Source organism: Pelodiscus sinensis, chromosome 31 (genome assembly GCF_052426305.1).
Source record: "Pelodiscus sinensis isolate ZL-2025 chromosome 31, ASM5242630v1, whole genome shotgun sequence".
NCBI lineage: Eukaryota > Metazoa > Chordata > Testudines > Trionychidae > Pelodiscus > Pelodiscus sinensis.
The window spans coordinates 4,326,839-4,351,502 of NC_143082.1; the positions used below are offsets into that span (position 1 = coordinate 4,326,839).

Below are 24,664 nucleotides of genomic sequence, written 5' to 3' on the forward strand. Positions count from 1 at the left end.
ACTTTATTACCTTCCAAGTATTTGCATATGATTTCCTTAATTACCTGCTCCATTATCTTCCCTGGGACAGACGTTAAACTGACCGGTCTGTAGTTTCCTGGGTTGTTCTTATTCCCCTTTTTATAGATGGGCACAATATTTGCCCTTTTCCAGTCTTCTGGAATCTCCCCTGTCTTCCATGATTTTTCAAAGATCATAGCTAAAGGCTCAGATACCTCCTCTATCAGCTCCTTGAGTATCCTGGGATGCATTTCATCAGGACCTGGTGACTTGCTGACATCTAACTTTCCTAAGTGATTTTTAACTTGCTCTTTGTGTATCCTATCTTCTAAACTTACCCTCTCTCTGCTTGTATTCACTACGTTAGGCACACCTCCAGACTTCTCGGTGAAGACCGAAACAAAGAAGTCATTGAGCATCTCCGCCATTTCCAAGTTCCCTGTTACTGCTTCTCCCTCCTCACTAAGCAGTGGGCCTACCCTGTCCTTGGTCTTCCTCTTGCTTTTAATGTATTTATAAAAGGTCTTCTTGTTTCCCTTTATGCCTGTAGCTAGTTTGATCTCATTTTGTGCCTTTGCCTTTCTAATCTTGCCCCTGCATTCCCGTGTTGCTTGCTTATATTCATCCTTTGTTAGTTGTCCTAGTTTCCATTTTTTATATGACTCCTTTTTTATTTTGAGATCATGCAAGATCTCCTTGTTAAGCCAAGCTGGTCTTTTGCCATATTTTCTATCTTTCCTACACAGCGGAATTGTTTGCTTTTGGGCCCTTAACAACATCCCTTTGAAATACTTCCAACTCTCCTCAGTTGTTTTTCCCTTCAGTCTTGCTTCCCATGGGACCTTACCTACAAGTTCTCTGAGCTTATCAAAATCTGCCTTCCAGAAATCCATTACCTCAATTGTGCTGGTCTCCCTTCTACCTTTCCTTAAGATCATGAACTCTATTATTTCGTGATCACTGTCCCCCATACTGTCTTCCACTTTCAAGTTCTCAACTAGTTCCTCCCTATTTGTTAAAACCAAATCCAGAACAACTTCTCCTCTGGTAGCTTTTTCAACCTTCTGAAACAGAAAGTTGTCTCCAATGCAGTCCAGAAACTTATTGGATAGCCTGTGCCTCGCTGTGTTAGTTTCCCAACATATGTCTGGATAGTTGAAGTCCCCCATCACCACCAAATCTTGGGCTTTGGATAGTTTTGTTAATTGTTTAAAAAAGGCCTCATCCACCTCTTCCACCTGGCTAGGTGGCCTGTAGTAGACTCCTAGCATGATATCACCCTCGATTTTTACCCCTTTTAGCTTAACCCAGAGACTCTCTACACAGCTATCTCCTACGTTCATCTCCACTTCAGTCCAAGTGTGCACATTTTTAATATACAAGGCAACCCCTCCTCCCTTTTTTCCCTGTCTGTCCTTCCTGAGCAAGCCGTACCCTTCCATACCAACATTCCAATCATGCGTCCCATCCCACCAGGTTTCTGTAATACCAATGATATCATAGTTGTATTTATTGGTTAGCAATTCCAGTTCTTCCTGCTTATTACCCATACTTCTCGCATTTGTATATAGGCATCTAAGATACTGATTTGATCTTGCCTCCCTGTTGTGCCCTGACCCTCCTTTCTCCTTGCCATTATAGGCCGTAGTCCCTCCCATTTCCAACCCATCTCCCAGTCCCGCACATTCAGCACTTACCTGTGGGCTTTGCTCACCTGCCCCCGACAAACCTAGTTTAAAGCCCTCCTCACAAGGTTAGCCAGTCTGTGTCCAAACAAGGCCTTCCCGCTCCTGGAAAGGTGAACTCCATCTCCGCCAAGCAGTCCTTCCTGGAAGAGCACCCCGGAAACGATACAGGCTTCACACACGGAAACGATACAGGCTTGGCAACGGACTATACTCATTCAGCAGATTACATACAGTTCAATGCCAGGTTACATGCCACATTTTGCATAGCGCATATCTGAGTTATGCAGCTTCATATTAAAACACAGGCCCCTAAAATATGGGGGGTGCGGCCTCACAGGTGTATTACGGTAGCATCCATGCACTCCCATCATGGACCAGGATCCCATTGGGCTGGGCACTGAGTGTTATTTATTAGATGCATTATGGTAGTGCTTGGGCACTCCCTGCATAGTCCTGCATCTCACTGTGCCAGGCGCTGTACGTTATTAATTAGGTGTATTACGGTAGCACCTCAGCACCCCAGTCGTGGCTTGGGACCTCAGGACTCAAGAGACAGTCCTTACCGCCAGAGAGCTGACAAGGAGCAGAGGGACACAAACAGGAGACATTATTGGCCCCTCTGGAGTCTTAGGTCCTGGCTGGCACTTGGGCACTTGGGCTGTGACACTGGCTGCCTCCCTTCCCCCGCTATACCCTCCTATGAGAAGCAGAGACGAGCCATGGTCCTGACCCCTCCCTTTCAGCCACTCAGCCCCACCCAAGGGGGCAGAAACATCAGGAAGGAGGCTGGAACCATATGGAGATCCCTTATGTCACTTAGCCCTCGGGATTCCTGTGGCGAAGGAGGCTGGGTTGATTGTCACGGAGTCCCTAGTAAAGACACCACCCCCGTTTTGCCTGGAGGCCCCGCCTCCACTCTGCCCCTCCCCCGAGGCCCCGCCCAAACACCGCCACTTCCGGACCCTGCTCCACTCCCTTTCCTGAGGTGCTCCCAGCTCTCTGCTTTCGGCCCTCCCCTGAGCGCCTCCCGCCAGCCCCCAAACAGCTGGTCGGTGGTCCCACCCAACAGATGTGGCTGGTGCCACTTTTCCCCACATGGGTGTTTGAGCTCCAGGGGCCACGGTGCCTATGAAAGACACCCTGCCCCCCCTTCTGCACATTTAACTCTCCAGGGTCGTCCCCAGCTTTGAAAAGAGTTGGGTGCCTGTGGGGAGGAGTAACTCTGGTGAGGTCTCCCAGGGCATGGGAATACCCAGATCTGAGCAGAACTCACAAAAGCAGCCACCCAACTTGAGTTCCAGCTTTGTCTCCCTTGTTTCCACCCAGCTCCAAACACAGTGCTCGCTGGTGGCTGAATGAGGTACTGCAGGCTCATAGCCCATTACAAGCTTCTCTGGAGGGTATGACATGAGCGAGGCAAAAAGGGAAATGATAGGCTATGTCTAGACTGCAGGCTTCTTTTGGAAGAAGCTTTTCTGGAAGAGATCTTACTAAAAAACTTCTGCCGAAAGAGAGTGTCCACACATCGAAAAGCCATCTGTGATTACTAGGCTGTGATTACTATGGATGGAGTGGCCGCCAGGGTACCTCTGCTTTTTCCTCTTCCCTCTTCCTTTGAAAGAACTCCCTCTTCCCCTGCCACACATGCCTTTTTCCGAAAGAGCTCTTTCTGAAAAAGGCTTCTTCCGCATAGAATGAGGAGTACCAATGGCAGAATACTCCCCCCGTTCTTTCGATTTTCTTTTGGAAGAACGCAACTGCAGTGTGGACATCATAGAAGTTTTTCCGAAAAAACCTCTGTAATGTAGACATACCTATAGGCTACGTCTACACTGGCATGAATTTCCGGAAATGCTTAAAACGGAACAGTTTTCCGTTATAAGTATTTCCGGAAAAAGAGCGTCTACGTCGGCAGGATGCTTTTCCGGAAAAGCACTTTTCGCGATCGTCATTTTCGCGATCGGGGCTTTTTTGCGGAAAAGACTACTGGGCTGTCTACGCTGGCCCTTTTCCGGAACAGTTTTCCGGAAAAAGGACTTTTGCCCGAATGGGAGCAGCATAGTATTTCCGGAAAAGCAGCTGATTTCTTACAGTAGAAATTCCAGAAATTTCAGAATTTCCGGAAATTCAAGGGGCCAGTGTAGACAGCTGGCAAGTTATTCTGGAAAAGCAGCCGCATTTCCGGAATAAGTGGCCCAGTGTAGACACAGCCATAGTGTCTTGCTCTTGGTTTTGTGGGGCCTGCGTCCCGTCTGTACCTCGGAAAAACCCCCTCTCCTCAGGCAGCTTAGAGAGCCCAGATGTGAAGGCGAGAAGCACCTGGAAATGGAGAGGCGGGTGAACAGCGCCGTGGCTGAACAGACAAATGGACGGCTCGGTAGATGGACGGGAGAGACAGACAGAGGGGAGACAGAGACGCAGGCAGGCAGGCCGGTGGATGGACGGACAAACAGAGCTGGAAGTGCAGCCTTGCCAGAGGGTGCAGATGGACACGTTGCTGCAGCACTCAGGGAATTCCCTTGCAGGGAGAGGGGTCTGTTGGTCACTAAACTACTGGCGGAGCCGGCTCAGAACTTCCCAGCGGCAGCTGAACCCGAACCCAGCCCTGCCCCTCTTTGTGCCTCAGCCAGCCCCTGCCACGCAGGCTAAAGGGGAGGCGCTTAGCGGTATTGGCCCTATGACACACAGGTGAGCCCTTCTGGCTCCTTTCCAGTAGGGGGGCCGTGATTCACACACCTCTCCCAGGCCGTGCGTGCATGTGCACACACACACGCACACGCGCACACGCGCACACGCACACGCGCATGTACACACACACGCACGCACACACACACGCGCGCATGTACACACGCACGCACGCACACACGCACACGCACACGCACACACGCACACACACATGCACGCACACACACATGCACGCATGCACGCACACGCACACACGCACACACACATGCACGCACACGCACGCCCACGCACGCGCACACACACACACACGCACAAACACACGCACACAAACACACGCACACACGCACGTACACACACGCGCACGCGCACACACACGCGCGCGCATGTACACACACACGCATGCATGCACACGCGCACACGCACACGCATGCGCACGCGCACACACACGCACACGCACACATGCACACACACATGCACGCACACGCACACACACACATGCACGCACACGCGCGCGCGCACACACACACACTCATGCACACACCAGCTCCTCACTGCAATGTAGGCTCTAATGCCCATAAATCTTTGGGCCCCTGCCATGCACGTGGCCCCAGGGACGCCCCCCTCCCCCTCCCCAGCAGCGGAAGGAAGATTCCACCCGTCAGGGAGCTCGGCGCGCCGGGCCGCCCAATTGCTCGGGCCCCCACCGCGCTGCTTTGCCTCCGAAGAAAGTAAACTTCCTGTTTAGCGCATTGTGCTCGGAAACCCGGCTCCCTGCCCCCACCCACGCCCCAGCCCAGATAAGAGCGGCCCCTGCGCACCGTTTCCAAGCACAGCCGCCCGATAGCATCGGCCACGGCCCCCTCCTCCCCGGTGGCTGTGGCTCCAAAAGGCCCCTTGTCAATTTCCCTGCCAGGGATTTCCTAGCTGGGGAGGCCGGGCCTGGAAACTGATTTAAAGGGGAAGGTGGGGGAGGAACCTGCTTTCCCCTCAACCGCAGCAGCCCCCGCGCTGCACCAGGAACGGGGAATCCAGGGTCCCCTGCAGCACGGCAGGGAATATGGACGTGGGGGAGCAGAGTGGAGCTGGTGGTCAGAGAAGTGTGGGTGGGGCGGGGGGAGTGAGGCTTGTGTGTTCTGTCCCCAGCTCTAGGAGAGAGGCGTCTAGTGGCTAAAATGTGCATGAGGGGTCTGGGGGAGTCTGTGGGCCAGGACTCCTGGGCTCTAGCCCTGGCTCTAGGAGGGAGTGCTGCCTAATGGGTAGTTCTGGCTGGGAGTCGGTTGATATGCCACCGAAATGTGTCTGCTTCTGGGGGGGTGCGGTCGCTGTTTGGCAGCCACATGCCAGCCCTGCCCCGGGACTGAAATGCAGCCACCTCTGGGGTGGGACCTAGGGGCAGTAGAACATCACACGGCAATGCAGCAGCCCGATGTGAGACAGGACCAGCAGAGGAGGCTCGGGGGGAAATGTAGCACGACCAGGTGTGAACACAGGCCTGTCACTTGTGTTCCGCACCTGACTCGTGTGTAAAACCCTGATGGCTTTTTAATGACCTGAGTGGCTAGGACGTGGGTTCTCTCGCTTGCTCCTTATCTCGAAGATCCATCTTCCCCTTCTAGCTTCGGCAGCAGGCCGAGAGCTTCACAAGCAGCTGTGAGGAGTGAGCAGAGCGGGGCCCCACCACCATTGTGGGCGCGGACAAGATAAGGGATTCACAGAATTCTCCACAGCCCGTGGTTCTACTATGAAACCCTCCGGTGTCTAAAGTAGGTCGGAGCAGCCACAGGGAGCCGAGGTTGCAGCGAGATGTGAGGTGCAGCTGAATCGGCTGAATTGCTTCCTGATGCAATTGCCTGCAGTCCCTGGTCCAGCCACTAGCAGTCGCTGTGTGGTGTCTGGGTGGAGACAAAGCTGGAACTCAAGCTGGGTGGCTGCTTTCCTTAGCAAATGCCCTGGCTTTGTGGAAGTTGGTGAGTCCACAGCTGAGTGTGTGTTGAAATCCCTAGCAAAGGCACTGATGAGGTGGCCTGGAGCACCCATGGGGCAAAATGAATGAGCGCTGAGCACTCACTGGCAGCCAAGTTCTTCTCCCCTCCCCACGTTCGGACCCACATCTCTTGCCCTCTGATGGCTCCACTGATCCCCCCCCCCCCCCCCGTGCTTCTGGAATGCTATGAACAGCTGATTGGTGGCATTCAGGACGCTCCAGGAGGGAGGATGGGGTGCACTTAGGGGAGGAGGCGGGGAGGAAATGGGGGAGAGGTAGAATGGAGGTGAGGCCAGGGGCAGACGGGAGGGGGGGCTCTTCGAGTACCCCCCCCAGCCAGAGGGCAAGTCAGTGCCTACAGCCCCTGGCTCTACTTATTGTAACGTGGCGGCCCATCTTCGGGGGGCAGGTGTTGCTGCTTGTAGCTTCTCGTGTGCAGACATGTGGCCAGGATAAATCCCGCCTGTGGCTGGTACATCAAGGGCGTGAAAGGGGCTGCCCAGGCCAATCAGACATTCAAAAGTTTAATAAATGCGGGGGAGGGGGGAGCACCAAAAATGCTCCTTGCCGTTTGGTCGAGGGCTGCCCCGGCATCGCCTTTTCTAAGGCTGGGCTCGTGACGCAGGACAGCACCTTTGCCAGACCCCCTCTACTGTCCCCTCTTGGGAGATCCAACCTCCCCCTCCTCACTTCTTCCCTGACCTGCTGGCGGGCCCTCCCCAGCCACTCCCAGGAGTCCTTGGGAGGGCCTGGCCGGCTCCCAGCTAGACAGATCGCAGGGAACCCCCTAGCACCTTCCATCCTTTCACTGGCAGCAGTAAAACCGGCCAGACCAGCTCTCGGATGGGGAAATCAAGGCACAGAACCAAGAAGCCCAAGGTCACACAGTGGCTTAAGAACCCAGGTGCCCTGCCTCCAGTGTCCACCCCCTCCCTGCTCTAACCACTACACCCTACTCCCTCTCAGAGCCGGAACAACCCCTCCGACTAGTTAACACTCATCGCCAGTCTTCCCTCTTCCAACCCCAAAGCCCACCCTTTCCTCAGAGCCACGAATAGCACCCAGGCCTCCGGACGCCCAGCCCTGCCCAACTCTAACCACTAGGCCACGCTCCCCTTCCTGCCCCAGGCTGGGGAGAGCGCCCAGAACCGTGATCCGAGACCATCCTCCAGGTGGGCGTGAAGCTCGCGCTCGGGCCCAGCAAGAGCCCGGCCTGCTCTGATTCTTTCTCTCTTCCCACTTGCGGGCGCCGAATTCTGCCTTTTCATTGTTATAAATATCCCGCCCGTCGGCCCCCCCTCCCCCGGCCCTGCGGGTTCGCAGCGCTGCGTAACCCAGCCCTGCTTTGCTCGCTGCACCGATGCTTATCACACCCACAGCCGGGCCGCCTCGACTTTCAGGGCAGTTTCACTTCCCAGGGCAGCACCCGCCTGCTACCGGGGCACTGGGAGTCAGTGCGGGGTGGGGGAGGGGAGAGCCACCGCCTCCACCCCCACCTTGGGTTGACTTGGTTCCAGGCCGGAGGTGCCTCCGTTTGCCGAATCCTCTGCCGACGGGGGCTTCCCCTTCCAGGCTGCAGACAACGGCAGACCTGCGCCGCGCAGAGCCGGAAGCAGGGGCATCGAACCTGGCTTCCTGGAGAATCTAGGTCGGAGGAGTCATCTCTACCTAGGGACCTTACCGGTCCCGGTCCCCTTTGGACCAAGAGCCCCGCGGGCAGCACGACCACGAGGCGTCCTTGAGAGATGCTTTAGCCCAGCGGTGGCCAAACGGAGCTCAAGAAAGCCACCATAATAAATCAGTAGCCCCCATCAACCCCTGTCCCTCCTGCCCCCAGGGCCTCCCACCTGCCAGCAGCCCTGCCAATCAGCTCCTCCTGCCCCCCCACCCCACCCCTTGCCTCCTGCTTGCCACCATCAGCTGATTCATAAGAACGGCCAGACTGGGTCAGACCAAAGATCCATGCAGCCCAATATCCTGTCTGCCGACAGCAGCCAATGCCGGGTGTCCCAGAGGAAGTGAAGATCCCTCCCATCCCTTATTTCCAGCCTCTGACAAACAGAGGTAGGACCGCCATCCCTGCCCATCCTGGTTAATAAGTATCGCTGGACCCAACCTCCATGAATGTATCTAGCTCTTTTTGGAAGTCTGTTAAAGTCTTGATCTTCACCACATCCTCTGGCGAGGAGTTCCACAGGTTAACTGTGCGCCGCGTGAAGATAAAGTTCCTTTTGTTTGTTTTAAACCTGATTCATTTCATTGGGGGACCCCTAGTATTTATATTGTGGGAATAAGTAAACCACTTTTCCTCTTCACTTCCTCCACACCTGTGATTTTATAGCTCTCTAGCCTATCCCCCCTTAGTTGCCTCTTTTCTACCCTGAAAAGTCCCAGGCTTTTTAATCTCTCTTCCTCTGGCAGCCATTCCAGCATGGAGGGGGCTCTGGGGGGAAGGAGGGAGGAGCAGGCACGCTAAGGGGAGGAGGAGCAGGGAGGTGACACGGCCTTGAGGAAAGGGGTGGAATGAGGGCATGGCTTTGGCCAAGCCAGGAGTTTGAGCAGTGAGCCCCTCCCAGCATGGGGGTCCGGAGCCAAAGCTTGGCTACTCCGCCTTGAGTCAAATGCAAGATATCGGGCTCAAAACAGGGCCAGGAGGTGAAATTCTTGGACTCGTCTGGGATTCGGTGATTGGAGAATCTCTTCTGCCCTTAAGCTCAGTGATTAAACCGTGGTCCAAGTAGAGAATACCATCATGCACCTGGTTGTCAGCTGGGGAAACTGAGGCACAGCAGTTTGCCCAAGGGCACTGGCACAGCTGGGAACGGGACGCCGGCACTGGGACGCGCCCGCCGGCGGAGCACACGGCCTCCCCGTGAGGCACCCGGAAGTCTTTCCCAACTCTATGAGTCTGTGATGTGCTGATCCAGTTCACGAGGCTTGTGAGGGACCAGCCTCAGTCCACCCGCTGAGCGACGTGTTTCAGCTGACACGTGTGTGGGTGAAAAATGCAAATGGGAGACGCCGACCCATCTGGCGAATTTGGGTCAGGTTTGCTCCAGTGTTTTGGCTGCAACAAAACCAACCTACCAACCCCCCCAAAAAACCTCCTCAAGCCCACAAACATTTCCAGAGTGAAAAATTGCAGCTGGAAATTAAAGTCCTCTTCATCGTTTCCTTTCTTGTCTTTATTTTTCGATAATAAATGTGTTGGCGTGGGCCAGGCAGTGCTCAGATCTGATCTCCTGGGCGGGGGGGGGGCAGGGACGAGAGTTTGTGTGTGTGTGTGTCTGAGAGAGGGAGAGGGAGCATGTCTGAGTCCACCGCCCTCTTCTGGGAGGTAAATAAAACTGCACACAGCTATGTGTCATAGTCTCCATACACCTACCCACAAGGGGAGATTCTCCAGTGCGCTGAAAGCAAGCCGCAGGCTCTCACAGAGGCAAAGTCCTCAGAGGGCTGCAGTTTTGCTGTGCTCCTTTGCACGTCTCTAGGATCTTTCACCTCCCATATTAGGCTCTTTGGGCTCCACGTGGGGAAACGGCGCTGCAGTCAAGGGGAAGTAATCTCACCTGTTCACACAGGGTCTGTCTACACTACAAAGTTCATTCGAACTAACAGATGTTAACTTTGATAGGTGCTACACACGCGAACCGCTAGTTTGAACTTAACTCGAACTCGCGGCGTGCTTAATTCGAACTGGGTAAACCTCATTCCACAAGGACTAACGCCTAGTTCGAATTAACTAGTTCGAATTAAGGGCTGTGTAGCCACTTAATTCGAACTAGTGGGAGGCTAGCCCTCCCCAGCTTGCCCTGGTGGTCACTCTGGGCACCACCAGGGAAACTCTTCTGCCCCCCTCCCGGACCCGGACCCCTTAAAGGGGCACGGGCTGGCTACGGTGCCCATGCCAGGTGCAAGCCTGCCAGCACCCAGCCAGCAGACCCTGCACCTGGCACGGCACGAACCAGCCACCTGCTGCCACCCAGCCCTCCCCCTCTTCCCGGGACCAGGCTGGCGGCTCCCAGGAGCCTGCCCGGGCTGCAAGAGGCGGGCACCCGCCTGGTCTAGTGTGAAGATCGTGGACCTCATCCACGACCTCCGCACTAGGCACAGGAAAGTGGCCATCGAGGGCGGGAGAGCTGCCAGCCTGGCCACCCAGGAGCAGGTTTGCATGAAAATCAAGGTGGCCACTAAGACCCCCGACCCTGAGCCCTGAGCTTAGAATGGCCATACTGGGTCAGACCAAAGGTCCATCTAGCCCAGTAGCCCGTCTGCCGACAGCGGCCAACACTAGGTACCCTGGAGGGGATGGACCAAAGACAATGACCAAGCCATTTGTCTCGTGCCATCCCTCTCCAGCCTTCCACAAACAGAGGCCAGGGACACCATTTCTACCCCCTGGCTAATACCACTCCATGGACCCAACCTCCATAAATTTATCTCACTTCTCTCTAAACTCTGTTCTAGTTCTAGCCTTCACAGCCTCCTGTGGCAAGGAGTTCCACAGGTTGACTCTTTGCTTTGTGAAGAAGAACTTTCTGTTATTAGTTTGAAGCCTGCTACCCATTCATTTTATTTGGTGTCCCCTAGTCCTTCTATTATGGGAACTAATGAAGAACTTTTCTTTATGCACCCTCTCCACACCACTCCTGCTTTTATAGACCTCTATCATATCCCCCCTCCATCTCCTCTTTTCTAAGCTGAAAAGTCCCAGTCTCTTTAGCCTCGCTTCATATGGGACCTGTTCCAAACCCCTGATCATTTTAGTTGCCCTCCCCTCTCCCACCCTCTCTCTTCCCCTCTCCCACCTCCTTTTCCCAGTCTCCCCGAATTTTGTTCAATAAAGAGAGTTTCTATTTTTGAACACACGTGTCCTTTATTTTGTACATCAGGAAGGGGGGCTAGGGAGGGGTAAGTGGAAGGAGGAGAGGGAGGAATGGGGTACGAGCCCCCGATGGGGAGGACTGGGGTGGCTCTGCGGGCTCCTCAGGGTGGAAGCTCTCCTGCAGCCCCCCGGCTGACCCCCCTGGATGGCAGCCTGCGGTAAGTGCAGCCGGGCTGATGGCCGAGTGCTGTGATGTGCCCAGTGTGGGCACTCAGGGCACTCCAAGCCAGGACAGCTTTGCAAGCGGGGAACCCCTGAGAACTGTCTGTCTGGGATGGGGTTCGGGTCCCTTTAAGCACAGCCCTCAGCTAGCCTGAGACAGCAGCTCCACGCTCTAAGTTCTAATCTGATGCCCTGCCGGCACTGCTTCCGGCCATCCTTAACCTCGATTCAGGGACCACTCAATGTGGACATGCTAGTTCGAATTAGCAAAACGCTAATTCGAACTAGTTTTTAGCTCTAGATGCACTAGTTCGAATTAGCTTAGTTCGAATTAACTAATTCGAACTAACTTAGTTCGCATTAGTGCTGTAGTGTAGACGTACCCACAGTGAGTTAGTGGCCAGGAGTAGAACCCTGGCTCTAGCCACTAGCCCCCGCTGCCCTTCCAGAGCTTGGCACAGAACCGAGGAGTCTTGGCTCCCAGAGTGCCCGCTGTATCCGCGAGACCCAGGATCAGAATCAGCATGTCCCGACTCGTTAGCCCTGCCACCTCTTGCCCAGACTTCTTGCCTAGTGCTGACACAGGGCACCACTACCTGGGAGCACCCTCTGTTGGCTGAGCACAGTGCTGCAGTGCCTCCCTGCCTCAGTTTCCCCTCCCCATGTTTTTTGTCTCTGCCAAAGGTCCGCGTGGCTCGGCCTCCCCTCCCCCCCAGCATGGGCATTCCCAGTGTTCCCGAAAACAAAACGTCAAACCAACATCGAACCCTTCCATCCCGTGTGGGCTCCTCGTCAGCCCCCCAGCGGCTCAGCCTCCAGGGGGTGAGTGATCAGGCTCTTGCCTCCTGGCCCTTTAAGGACGGGCCACCCTGGTCCCCCGGGGCAGCTGGCCAGCAGAGTGTGGGGCGCCAGGACGTGGCTTCGTGCCATTCTCCCCTGGGCTTTGCTCTCCCCACGCTGGGTCCCTGGGCCCCGTTTCTACAGCCCCAAGCTCTGGCTGCAGGCGCTGGTACAGACCTTGCCCTCCCCGGCCGAGCTGTAGCTGGCCCCGGCTTGCAGCAGTCAGGAAATCCTTCCGCTCGTGTGTGAGCGAGAACGGCGCCCCCGCTGCCCCCGCTCAGCCCTCAGCTCGGTGGGCAGCTCAGCCCTCAACCTCACTAGTGGCTCTCCGAGCACTGTGCCCTGTGTCAGTGTACAAGTGGGGAAACTGAGGCACGAAGCAGCGCCACGACGTGCCCACATCTGCCCAGTGGCTCACTGAGGAACAGAATCACGTTCGCCCGGGGCCGCATTCTACCCACTAGGCCACGCTGCTTCCCTGCTGAAGGAGCGTTCCCAAGTCCCTCCTTGCGCTATCCCACCTGGAGCCAGATAGAAAACCCAGAAGTCCTGACATCCAGGGATTTATTCAGTCTCACCCGGGAATCTAGCCCCCTTCCTCTAACCACTAGTCCCCACTCCTCTTCCAGAGCTGGGGCTAGAAGCCAGGAGCCCTGCCCCCATGATCACATGTTTTAACCTCCGAGAAAAACCCAGGCAGCCCGACTCACTGTCTTTCCCTTAGACATAAGGTTGCATCCTTTTGCCCTGAGACTGCAGCGGTGCAGACAGGGAATATCTCGCTGCTACCCAGACATCAGCTTCTTCAACACAGGCCCGACAAAGAAAACAACAGGACGCCCCCCCCCTTCAAGCCCCTCCTGCGCATTAGCAGCCACCCACAAGCGATCCTGGAAAAGGACCCCTCACTCTCACCGGCCTTGGGGTACAGGCCAATCCACGCCTACAGACAGCCCCCCAACCTCAGACAAATTGAGTCCAGCAACCACGCAGCACCCCCCCATCACACTCACCCAGGAAACACCCCCGCCCTGCAATCAACCCTCTGCCCACACCGCTACACCAGCGACATTAACACAAGACCCGGCCCCATAAACCACCACATCAGCGGCTCATACAACTGCCCGTCCACTAATGGGATCCATCAAATGCAAGTGATGTCCCACTGCCAGGGATACTGGCCAGGTGGGACAGTCTCTGGGAAAACGGATGGATGGATGCAAATCAGCTATCCGAAAAGGCAACACAGAGGAGGAGCCGGGGGAGCCTGTAACTGGAAAAACATAAAAAACAAGGAAGAGTCTTGCAGCACCTGAGACGGACAAAACACATAGCTGGGATCATGAGCTTTCATGGGCACAACCGATGTCTTCAGTCGAAAAAAACCTGTTGGGGGACATTTTAACTTGCCCCAGCACTCATTATAGACCTCAAAGTTGCTGTCTTATTGCAGAGGGGCATGAGGCGACCCAGGACCCTCCCCATCAATTCCCCCCCGTCAAGAAAGAGTCCAGCCCAGTCCGTCTGTCTGCTTGGCTGCTGGACCACATGCAGCTCAGGCTGGCTGGGGCAGATTTCAAAATAGCCACTTTAAAAGGGCAGAGCACTTTTTTTTTTTTGCTCAACAAGTTTTGCTGCTGTTTTTTGGGGGAGGGGGAGGGTTTCTCAAAAATCAAAAAGGGGGGGTGTGATGCCGAAAAATCTGGGAACCACTGGTCTAAACAAAGACCTTGGGTGGATGGCCCGCTACCTTCCACATCCTACTGACATAGAAAGCCAAGCACCGGGTACTTAAGAGCTTTGCATCCGCTCTATCAGTTTCATTTAGCATGGATGCTCTAATTCCGTATTTCTCAACCTTTGTTTTATAAAAAAAAACCCTTTAAAAAATGATAAGTACCCCCCAGCACCTACAGTTTCAGACACACCATTTTTTTCTACCATTGTAACGCATTTGTTTAAACAACTTAATCATAGCTGGGCGGGCGATGGCATTTTTGGGTGTCAAAAGTACAAAAATAATAAAGCTCTGTGAAACTTACAACACAAATGCAGCTTCCCCCCCCCCCCCCGACTTCTCTCAAATACCCCTAAAGGTACTCGTACCACTAGTTGAGAAACACTGCTCTAATTGACAATTTTTTCCTTCTTTTTCCCCATCTTTTTCTTTCTTTCTCTCCCCCTACCTCACCACTCTCTTTCCCTGCTATTTATTTGGAACCTGGACTCCTTAACTCCAGTCGTCGGAAGAAGTGGGCTGTGCCCATGAAAGCTCATGACACCAGCCACATTTTTTGTTACTCTCTAAGGACCGTTACGTTTTTTCGCTCTGCACCAGTTCAGCTGTTTGAATCATAGAATCATAGAATCCTAGGACTGGAAGGGACCTCGAGGGGTTATCGAGTCCAGTCCCCCACCCTCATGGCAGGACCAAGCTCCGTCTACACCATCCCTGATAGACATTTATCTAACCTGCTCTTAAATATCTCCAGAGATGGGGATTCCACAACCTCCCTGGGCAATTTATTCCAGTGTTTAACCCCCCTGACAGTTAGGAACGGTTTCCTAATGTCCAACCTAAACCTCCCTTGCTGCAGATTAAGCCCATTGCTTCTTGTTCTATCCCCAGAGGCCAAATTGAACAAGTTTTCTGTTTCCTTATGACACCTTTTTAGATACCTGAAAACAGCTCTCATGTCCCCCCTCAGTCTTCTCTTTTCTCAACTAAACAAACCCAATTCCTTCAGCCTTCCCTCATTTGCCCAGAGGCCTGGTCCTGGCTGAGACGCTTTAGAGTGGTCCCCAGAGAGCTGAGGTTCTCGTGAACTAAGCAGGCTTCTGTCTTATGCATGCTCGGATGGAGCCCACCGCAGAGACCTGGGGTGGGTGGTTTCCCCTGACTCAGCACAGAACCCAGGGCCCCGGCGTGGTGGCAAGAGAAGCGGCGTTTTGGAGGAGGTGTAAATCCCAGCCCCCGACCACTTGTGCTCAGTAAAACTTCCTACGGTGCGGTTGTGGGGGCGCCGACTCTCCGCTCCCTGGCCGAAAGCCACCCCAGGTATTTCCACTCGGCCTCGTTCGAAGCGCCCCCCTCACTTGGACTTTCCTGCCCTGGAGCATTGCTGGATGCTGCCGTGGGCCCCACCCCAGAGGGGGCCGCTCTGCAGAGCCGGGGGAAAGAGCCATCTGTGCCGCAGGGCAAATTCTGTTCTCCCACGAATCCCAGGGGCACCTCGGTTTTGCTGGTGTGGGTCAGTAACCGTCGATGTGGGTCAGTAACCGTCGATGTGGGTCAGTAACCGTCGACTTCAGAGATGTCACCTCAGACTGGGGTCAGTGAAAGGGCAGGTTATCCTCAGGGACCCAGTGTCCGATCTGACTCCGGCTCATGGTGGAAATGGGCGCAGTCAATGGCGCAACGTTGATTTACTCCAGCTGATTTACACCTGCCCTCTCCCCCACGCGCCTCTCCCGCACCGGGGCACTGGAGCCCCCCACTTCCTGCTCCTCCCCCTCCCGCCCAGCACTTTCGGAGCACCCGATGTGCACTCTGTACCCCCTCCTGTCCACGACTGGAACACGGCGCATCAGCTGTTCACAGCCTTCCAGCGCCGGGAGGGAGGGGAGGATCTTGGCACATTTGCGGGTGTCTGCTTTATGCCCATGGCTCATTTTGCAGACGCGGATGCAGACACCAAGTTTGTATCCAACGTTCGCTCTCACTGCAACCCACCGGCCCCCGCTCTCAGCCCTGGCGCGTATTAAGACCGGGCTTCCCCCCAGACCCAGGCATTGCAGCCTATTAGCCCAGAATCCCACCGCTCATCTCTCAGCCCTCTCTCCATCCCCTCCCATCTGTCAGTGCTGGCTCCTCCTCAGAGTGCTCAGAGCCCAGGAAGGGAATGGGGCTGCACTGTATGATCATGGGTCTGGGGCTCCCCTTCTCCCAGCAGGGAGCCTACACTGGTGCTCCAGACCTCCCCCCACCCCGCAAGGAAAGTGCCAAGTCCCATGGGCCAGATCCCGCTTCCAGGGGGAGCTGCCCCTTTTCCTGGCGGCTGTAGGAATGGCAGTGCAGAGAACTGCTTGTCTGGTTTCCTCGCTGCTCCCATTGGCTGGAATCGCAGCCAATGGGAGCAGCAGAGGGCAGTGCCTGGGAGCGGTGGGGGGCTCGCTGAGAGCCAGGTCAGCGCCCCCCTCCTCGTCACAAACACCCCTCCCGCCGAGACCCCGCTCCCCCAGCCTGCTCCTGCGCCCGACCTCCTGGCCAGATCCCCTCCCGCACCCTGACTTTGCACCTCCAGTCCCTCCTGCACCCCTTTTGTCAGCATGGGTGGTTGGCTGGTGGTCCGCGGAAAGGCCTGCGTTGAGTGGGCTGGGCCACGGGCCACAACATTTGAGAACCACTGTCCTAGCCTCCCGTGGACTAGGCTTACAGGGTTAGAATTCTAGTGGGGTCAGTCAATGTCAATTTCACCCGACACGCCCACAGACTGACACGGGGCAGTAACAGAAATGTACAGATAGGCAAAGTAAGAAAAAACGCTGCGGGAGAACGCGCTGGGGTTGGGTTTATGGCCATTTACTTTGTACACTTTGACACACCATGTTTAACAATCGGTGTTTGAACAGGTTACAAAGCCGGAAGGGCTGGCTTCCCCACCTCTGCCTTCATTAAATAATTATCTGTCCCCCCTCCCCCCCGAATGCCTCCCCCAGCCAAGAAAATCCAGACTGGTCAGAAGAGGAGGGGCAGAAGTGACCCATAACGGTGCCAATTTCAATCACTATTATCCATCGAAACATAAAAAAACCAAACCCCAAATTCTGCCTCCTCCCGCCCCCGCACATGCCCAGTGGCCCTGGGGTAATGGATAAATAACCATTCGAAACAGCGGCTCCCTGAATATCAGGGAATAGTCATTGTAAAATAAATAGGCGCACACACTTACATACATTCCCGGCACACAGAGCAGCGCAGGGACTGGGGGATTCATGCGGGGCCTGCTCGCCGGGGTGGAGATCAACTTCATGGACCCTGATGGATCGACGCGAACTTCTCCCAGCTGGGAATCAGGGTCCCGTTACGCAGACTTCTCCCCCCGTCTGTCCGTCGGTGACGTCCCCCCGGATTCGCGCTGCCCCGGGCCCGTCCTCGCCAAGGGTGGAGACGCAGGGCTACGTAGCGCGGGCTCGATCCTCAGCAGGGGTAGGCTCCAGCTGAGGGGGTGGCTCTTGGCAGCTCTCCCTGGGCCAGACCCTCAAAGGGAGCAATCAGGATCAGGATCCCCATGAGTAGGATGTGACCCCGTCAAGCAGGATCAGTTGCTAAGCGGGGCTGCCAGCCGGTTCAGCACATCTCCCGCCCACCCGCGCCCGGCCAGCTGACGGAAAGTCTGGCTCTGCAGAGTCTCTCTGGCGGGCTGTGGCTGAGCGTTGGCGACCTGCAGGTGACACGCAAGGCCCCGGTGCCGGTCAGTGTCTTTGCCTCGCCACCTTTAAAGCTCGTCTTGGCTTTCAAGGCGATTTGGAAATCCCCTTGGCCTGGCTAAAGGGGAGGGACCTAGACCTGGAGGGAAGGGGAGACAGAGCGGCCGTGCTCAGGGTGTTGCAGCCAGTGGGCGGCAGAGCTGGGGAGTGAACCCAGGCGTCCGGACGTGCGGTTCAGCCCCCCCAGACCCTGCTGCCCACCAGCTCATCTTCTGTCCGGAGCACTCCAGGCAGCGCTTGCCTCGGGGCCTCCTTGTGAGGTGGCTAATTTCATGCCCAGATGGGGAAAGCAGGTCACCCAGCGAGAAGAGATCGGCCCTGAGGTCACACGGCGACTCAGCCGCAGAGCGAGGACACCCCCTTGCCTGAAAGCCCCTCCTTCCAAGCTCTACGTCCCGCCCCTGCCGGTGACCTTCCTCCGCCGAGGAGCTAGATCCAGGTGGGAGACGGGCCAGGCGCGGTCGTACCGGGTCAGAGTCACGGTCCGTGTAGGAAACCGACGTCAGTGGCAGGTGAAAACCCTCAGTCCAAAGGCCACTGGGCGCGGCTCCGGGCCGGAGCTCAGATCATGAAGATGCCGAAATAAGACCTCGTCCCGTCTTTGACCTGCACCACCTGTCTCTGCGAGGCGTTGACGTACACCCGATCCTTCTCCTCCAGGTGGAAAAGGCCGCCCAGGAAGCTGCCGTCCTGCCAGAACCCGGCGTCCTTCCGGTCGCAGTAAGAGACGAGGTTCTCCATCAGCTTCATCTCCTCGGGGTACCTGGGGGTCTTCTTGTAGATGCTGTGGATGAGGAAGGAGTTCTGGCCCTGCTGGGAGCAGCTCTGCACCCTTAGCTGCAGCTTGGAGTAGATGTAATAGTAGCCGGGCTTGACGCAGACGAGGGCGCCGGCCTGGTACTCCACGTCGTGCAGGAAAGCCAGGTCCTTGCTAGGCTCCCACTGCAGAGAGCTGTTCGTAGTGGTGGTGAAGGCCGCACCTGGAGAAGACCACGGCCACACACGTCAGGCCTGTGCCCCGAAGGAGGCGGAGCTGGGGATAGGACCCAGGAGTCCTGACCCCCACAGCACTAACCACTGGGCCCCACTGCCCTTCCGGGGGGGGATAGAACCCAGGAGTCCTGACCCCCACAGCACTAACCACTGGGCCCCACTGCCCTTCCGGGGGGGGGGGATAGAACCCAGGAGTCCTGACCCCCACCCCACCCTACCCCACCCCCCGCAGATCTAAGCACTGGGCCCTACTGCCCTTCCAGAGCTGGGGATAGAACACAAGAGTCCTGACCCCCACCCCCCACTCTAAGCACTGGGTCCTACTGCCCTTCCAGAGCTGGGGGTAGAACACAAGAGTCCTGACCCCCCCCCCCACTCTAACCACTAGGCCCCACTGCCCTTTCAGAGCTGGGGATAGAACACAAGAGTCCTGAACGCCCCCTCCAGCTCTAACCACTGGACCCCACTGCCCTCCCAGATGGGGTGACCAGACATCCCGTTTTTAAAGAGACAACCCCGCTCTTAAGCCCTCTTGCCGCTGTCCCGACTTTTTCTTTAAAAAGGGCAAAGTGTCCTGTGTTTTCTGCCTCCCCACGTCAGCGCTGGTAGGTCCTGCGGCTGATGATACGGGTGGGGGGAGAGGCAGAGGGGGGAGGGGGGAGAGGCAGTGCATAGGGCTGGTTGTTCCCCCTGCTGAGTGCTGGCTCCAGGCCAGCAGGGTCCTGCCCCCATCCTGCCCCATGGGCAGTGGGCGAAGGTAGGGCTGGGGGAAGCAAGCCCCCAACCCCGCCCCCTTCCGCTGGGCCCCACCCCCCATGGGAGCTAAGCTGCCTCCGAGGGGGCGGGTGGGCATGCAGCCCCGGGCAGCAACACTCCGCCCCAGAATGCCTAGGTTCTGGGGGCGGGGCCAGGCTGGTGGTTCACGAGGTCATTAGCATATCGGCTGCCCAGGCTCCGCCCCGTTTCTGCCCAGCCCTGGCGGTCACCTCCGCTGCCTGCCCGTCGGGCCTGGACGTGCTCCCCCCTCCCCGTCCTGTCCCTCGGTGCCCCTCGCAGCCCACTGCTCCGCCCCCCCGCCATGGGGGATCCCCCTCCCTGCGCTGTGCGGAGAACCCGCCCCCGGTGGGCGCGCTCAGCTCCCCCCCAACCCGCCCCCCCACTGCCTCTAGCTGGGCCAGCACCCTGGGGAGTCCCACCCCCCTGCGGCCTGGGGCGCTGGGGCCTCGCACCCTCTTCACCAGCTCTCCCCCCCCGGGAGTGCAAGGCTGCCCCCAGGCCTAGCACCCTGCTCAGTGTGGGCCTGCAGCCAGGTTCCCTGGTGCCCACGGCAGCCTCAGGGCTTAACCCTTTCCTGCCCACGCTGCCGCTGGGGGGGCCGACAGGAGGGGGCGGGGTGATGGTGCCGGCCAGCAGCAGCCTGGAGCTCTTTGCTGCTTGCTGACACGGTGCAGGAAGGAAGAGGCAAGCAGCGAGGGGGGGAGTGCGAGGGGGGGAAGAGCCGAGCTCTGCAAAGACATGGGCCAGGTCCTGCCTTCCCCCTCGGCTGGGAGCAGCTCCCGCCCCTCCCCTGCTGCTGGCCGCCTCCTGGTGTGAGCCCTGGCAGGAATCCGGGGGGGACGGGCACGTGACCCTGTGTGCTCCCTGCACCCCGTGTCTCAGACAGACGCGATGCCAGGCACCGGGAGAGGCCGATCCATCCTGGGGGCCCAGGCAGGGTGGTCAGCCACCCCCCGTCCCCGTGTTGGCAGTGGAATACGGAGGGACCCGGCCGGAGCCTCTCTCGGGGAGCGGGCTTGGGGGACGGGGTGGAATGGGGGCACGAGGTGGTGGGAGAATCCACCCCCCTCCCGTAGGCAGGGCCCTGGCGTTATCCCTCCTGGGGCGAACCCCAAAGCCTCAGAGAGGGGAAGGAGGCTAAAAAGAATCCGTCTCGGCTGCGGTTCTTTTTCAGGGGGTTCGGTCCAGAATCCCATGGAATTTGCCTGGATACAGATACACTTAGCAGGTGTCCCCAGTCAGAACGGGGGAATAGGGTCACCCTACGCCCAGCGCTGGGAAGAGAACCCCAGAATCCTGCCCCCCCCGGTCCCTACAGCTGGACTCCGCTCCCCTCCCAGAGCTGGGAGTCCTCGGCTGTAAGCCCCGAGGCAGCAGGCGATGTCGGGGGGCTCCGACCTACCTATGACATGAGCCGCTGGCTTCTCGGCGTTATGTTTCCGGTCTGCAAAGGAAACAAACCAACAAAGGCCCAGCTGTGAGATCCGCCCCGGGCTCGGCTCTCTGCCCCCAGCCAAGCGCCGGCCGAGCAGGGGGCCTGGCTCCCAACAGCCCAGAGCGGCTTCGAAATCGGGAGCCGGCTCTCGGTCGGTGCTTTGCGAGTGGAGCCCGGTGGAGCGGGAGCGGGGTCAGCGGCTGATACTGCCCCATTCATCTTCCCTCCCAACTTTGTGCCATTCCACCCTCATCCCGCGGGTCCCCCCCCACTCTGTTACGCCCCGGTTCCATTTGCCCCTCGCTGTCCCCACCCTCCCTTTCCCCCGTCACCACTTCCTTCCACTCTCCCCCGCTGGGTCTCGCCTGCACTTTCCTCCGGACGGCTATTTCATTTCTCTGTTTCCTTTCGGTCTCGTTTCCGCCCCCCTCTGCTTCGCTTCGCTGCACCCAGCTCAGAAAAGTCTCCCCCCCCGGAAAGCTGTTGCGGGGGGGAAGGGGGGAAGGAGGGAGGAGATGCTTTTGGCAAACGTGCCATGGTGCCTGCGAGTGCAGCAAACTGTCTAGCACCTCGCCCCACCCCACTGTCCTCAGCTGGGTGGGGTGGGAACTGCTTCGCCGTGTGTCAGAGACCCCGTCCTGCTGGGGGCGAAAAGGAGATTTTCTCTACGCCGGCTGCGTTTTTGCAGCAGAAGGGTCCAGGCCTGCCAGGAGGCCCGTGTGTTTCCCTTGTGGAGCTCGGCCAAACCGGTCCAATATTGACGCCCGCAGTGGCGGTGCAGCTTCCGTGGAGCTAGGCCAATTCGCACCAAGGTCGGGGCTACTCAAACCAGTAACTTCAACGGGGCAGGAACCGTCTTTTTGGTCCGTGTTTAAATTGTACAGCGCCTAGCGCAACAGGACCCTGGGGTCTGCCGGGGGCTCCTTGGTGCCAGTGTAATCCTCCTAATAGATAACGTACAGCACCGAGGACCCTGCAGTCCTGCTGGGCCATGACTAAAGCTGTCTGCACCGCAGCCAGGGCAGAACCCATAGTTCCTGCTCCCAAAGCCTCTCCAAAAGCTGAAGGAGAATCCCTGTTAGCAGTACGGGGACTATGAAAGGTAGACGAGCAGTTCTGGTACTGCCCAGCAGAGGGCGGTGGTGCTCATTCACCCTTGCCGCCTTGCCGCTGCGCTCTTGGGCAATATAACCAGCCCAGAAAGGCACGGAAGACACAGTGCTAAGGTAATGCCTTCAACCTCTCTCAGGAGGCCAGTTTCATCGTTCTCATCGCATGGAAGGAGAAACTGAGGCACAAAGCAGGTCACCCAGGGTATGTCTACACTACCCCGCTAGTTCGAACTAGCGGGGTAGTGTAGACATACCCCCAGTGGCATAGTGGGGAATAGAAACCAGGTCACCATCGCATGCTCTATCCATTAGGCAATACAGCCTGCAAATACTAGCAGCCAGTAACACTGTTACAAACTACTTCTGGAGCAGAATGTCACCCTGGATACTCGCGCTACAGTCCTAGATTCCCAGGCCAGAAGGGACCAGCTGGATTAGCTAAAGCCATAGAACTTCCCTGGATTAACTTCTGTTGGAACCAGAGCCCCTGCCACAATTTCCATGGCTGGAGAACTGTAGCTCAAGGCTCTCTTGGCTCCATTACGCCAGAGTCACTCTGCAGGAGAAGTTTCCCTATCCTACCGCTGCCACCAAGAGTATGTATTTATAAACCACCGACAGGCCCACAGACCCCAGTCTGAGAGTCCCCGAGGCTATGAATAAACTCTCACTAACCAACTCATTACAAATAACCCATTGCAATTCTCCGTGCTCACACACGTCTCTGTCCCTAGAGTGGAAAGGCTGATGTGACACTGTTAACCAGAGGAAATGGTGGGGGAGGGAGCAGAAAAGGGGGCTTTTGTTGTCAGATATTAGTCCCATCCCCTGTCCGAGTCACACCGGGCTTCAGGGAAATGCACTTCTGGGTACAGTCAGCGCATGAATTCAGAGCTAGGTCCCTGGCTGGTGTAAACAGGCATTGCTCCACCGGAGTCAACGGGGGCTCTGCCAATTGACACCATGAGTAGAAGTCTGAGCTGGGTAAAGGGGGCTCACAGTCGGCCCTGTGAGATTGTGGCTGTGTTAGGCTGGTTCATGCTCCTGGTCCAAACCCTCAGCTGGTGTGAACCCAATGGGGCGACTCTGATTTACAGGGATTCAACTCCCATTTATTCTTCGGCATGGATTTTCCAGCACCCCAGGTACCACTGGGTGCCTAGACTTCGGCGCCTTTGGGTGCGTCTACTCAGCAGCAAGGCTCAGAACCCGGGCCAAGTGATTTGGATTCGTGGCCCTGTGTAGCCATGTAGACATCTGGGCTTAGGCTGAACCCAGGTTCTGAGACCCAGCGAAGGGGAAGGTCCCAGAACCCCAAGTCCAGCTGGAGCCCAAAGGCCTACGCCGCAGAGAAACGGCTCTGAGCCCCGAGGGGCGGAGTCAGGTGGCAGGCGCCAGACACGGGGTTTAACAGCAGTGTAGACACGTCCTTTGTGGGGCCTGGTGGGAAAATCTGTCCCTCGCTGCAGGAACTGAGCTCTTACAACGTGGCCGGGGCTTGCAGCCGGGGGGTTGCTGAGACTGCTAAGGGGGAGCAAAGGGGGAAAGAGATTTACCTTGGATGGACTTCTCCGAGACCGGCCCTGCTTCTCCCTAGAATACAAAATACAAGTCAGCCAAAAAGAGGGCACCTGTGTGCTCATGCGCACACGCCCATGCACATACACATGCATACATCCACACACATGCACACCCACCCACACCTATGTGCATATAAACACACACATACACGCACACAGGCACACACATGCACACGTCACAGACACCCACGTGTACACACACACACACACATGCGCACTCGCACGCTGCGCACACACGCATACACCCACATGCATGCATGCTCACATGCACTCACGCACACACATGCATGCACACATGCGCGCACACGTGCACGCGTGTGCACACATACACACGCACACACACACGCACACATGAATACACCCCACGCACACATGTGCACACGCACACCCATGCTCACCCATGTGCACACACACATGCATAGACACATGCACACACATACATGCACGCACACGGACACACACGCACATGCACACCTGTGCATGTGCACACACACCTCCCCCACACATGCACACACCCTGAAGCTCACAGTCCTGACCCAACTCATATTTTACCCCACTGGTTTGAGTGGAATGCTGCCGGAATCACACCTCTCCATGTAAGAACCACGGCGTGTCCCATCTCCCACTGGGCACCCGGACCGACCCAGCGGCCAAACTCCTCCTGCCAGAGTGGGCTGAAAATAACCCATCAGCATTGTTATTTCATTGGGTAACTGGCACCTTTTGACTAAACAGAAGGTGTTTTTTAGAGGAAAGGGCCTGATTTCCTTGAAAACTTTTAATTTCTCGTCAGCCTGCACTCTCCCTTCCCCCCGCAGCTCCCAAGCCTCCACCTTTTCAGCCACATCGGTTTGAGGTTTGGACTGCAAATGCCCAGCTGTTTGAAATCCCAGGAGTTTGGGGGTATTTTCAATAAAAAAGTCGACATTTTCAGTGCCCCCCCTCCCCAGACCCTATTTTCCAACTTGCTCAACTGCCCTGGGATTGGCTCAGGCCCAGGCAGGATCCGACCCCTGGCTAGGCAGGGTGGGCA

General features: G+C 56.8%; 1 protein-coding gene across 3 annotated transcripts in view; it reads right to left on the reverse strand.

The window, feature by feature from the left end:
- TNFSF14 (TNF superfamily member 14) overlaps window positions 1–24,664 on the reverse strand; it is a 31,397-nt gene that overhangs the window by 3,971 nt on the left and 2,762 nt on the right. For 2 of the 3 annotated variants that reach the window (XR_012896650.2, XR_012896651.2), the window contains exons 2-4: window positions 23,608–23,644; window positions 20,907–20,948; window positions 17,197–18,714 (exon numbers count right to left, since the gene is read on the reverse strand). Coding sequence is in view for 1 of the 3 variants with exons in the window: in XM_025185489.3 (XP_025041274.2) it covers window positions 18,296–18,714; window positions 20,907–20,948; window positions 23,608–23,644 (498 nt within the window). In the remaining 2 variants the exon portion in view is untranslated. Of the gene's footprint in view, window positions 1–16,535; window positions 18,715–20,906; window positions 20,949–23,607; window positions 23,645–24,664 lie in introns of those variants that run through there. The other variant, XM_025185489.3, reaches the window with a different exon arrangement.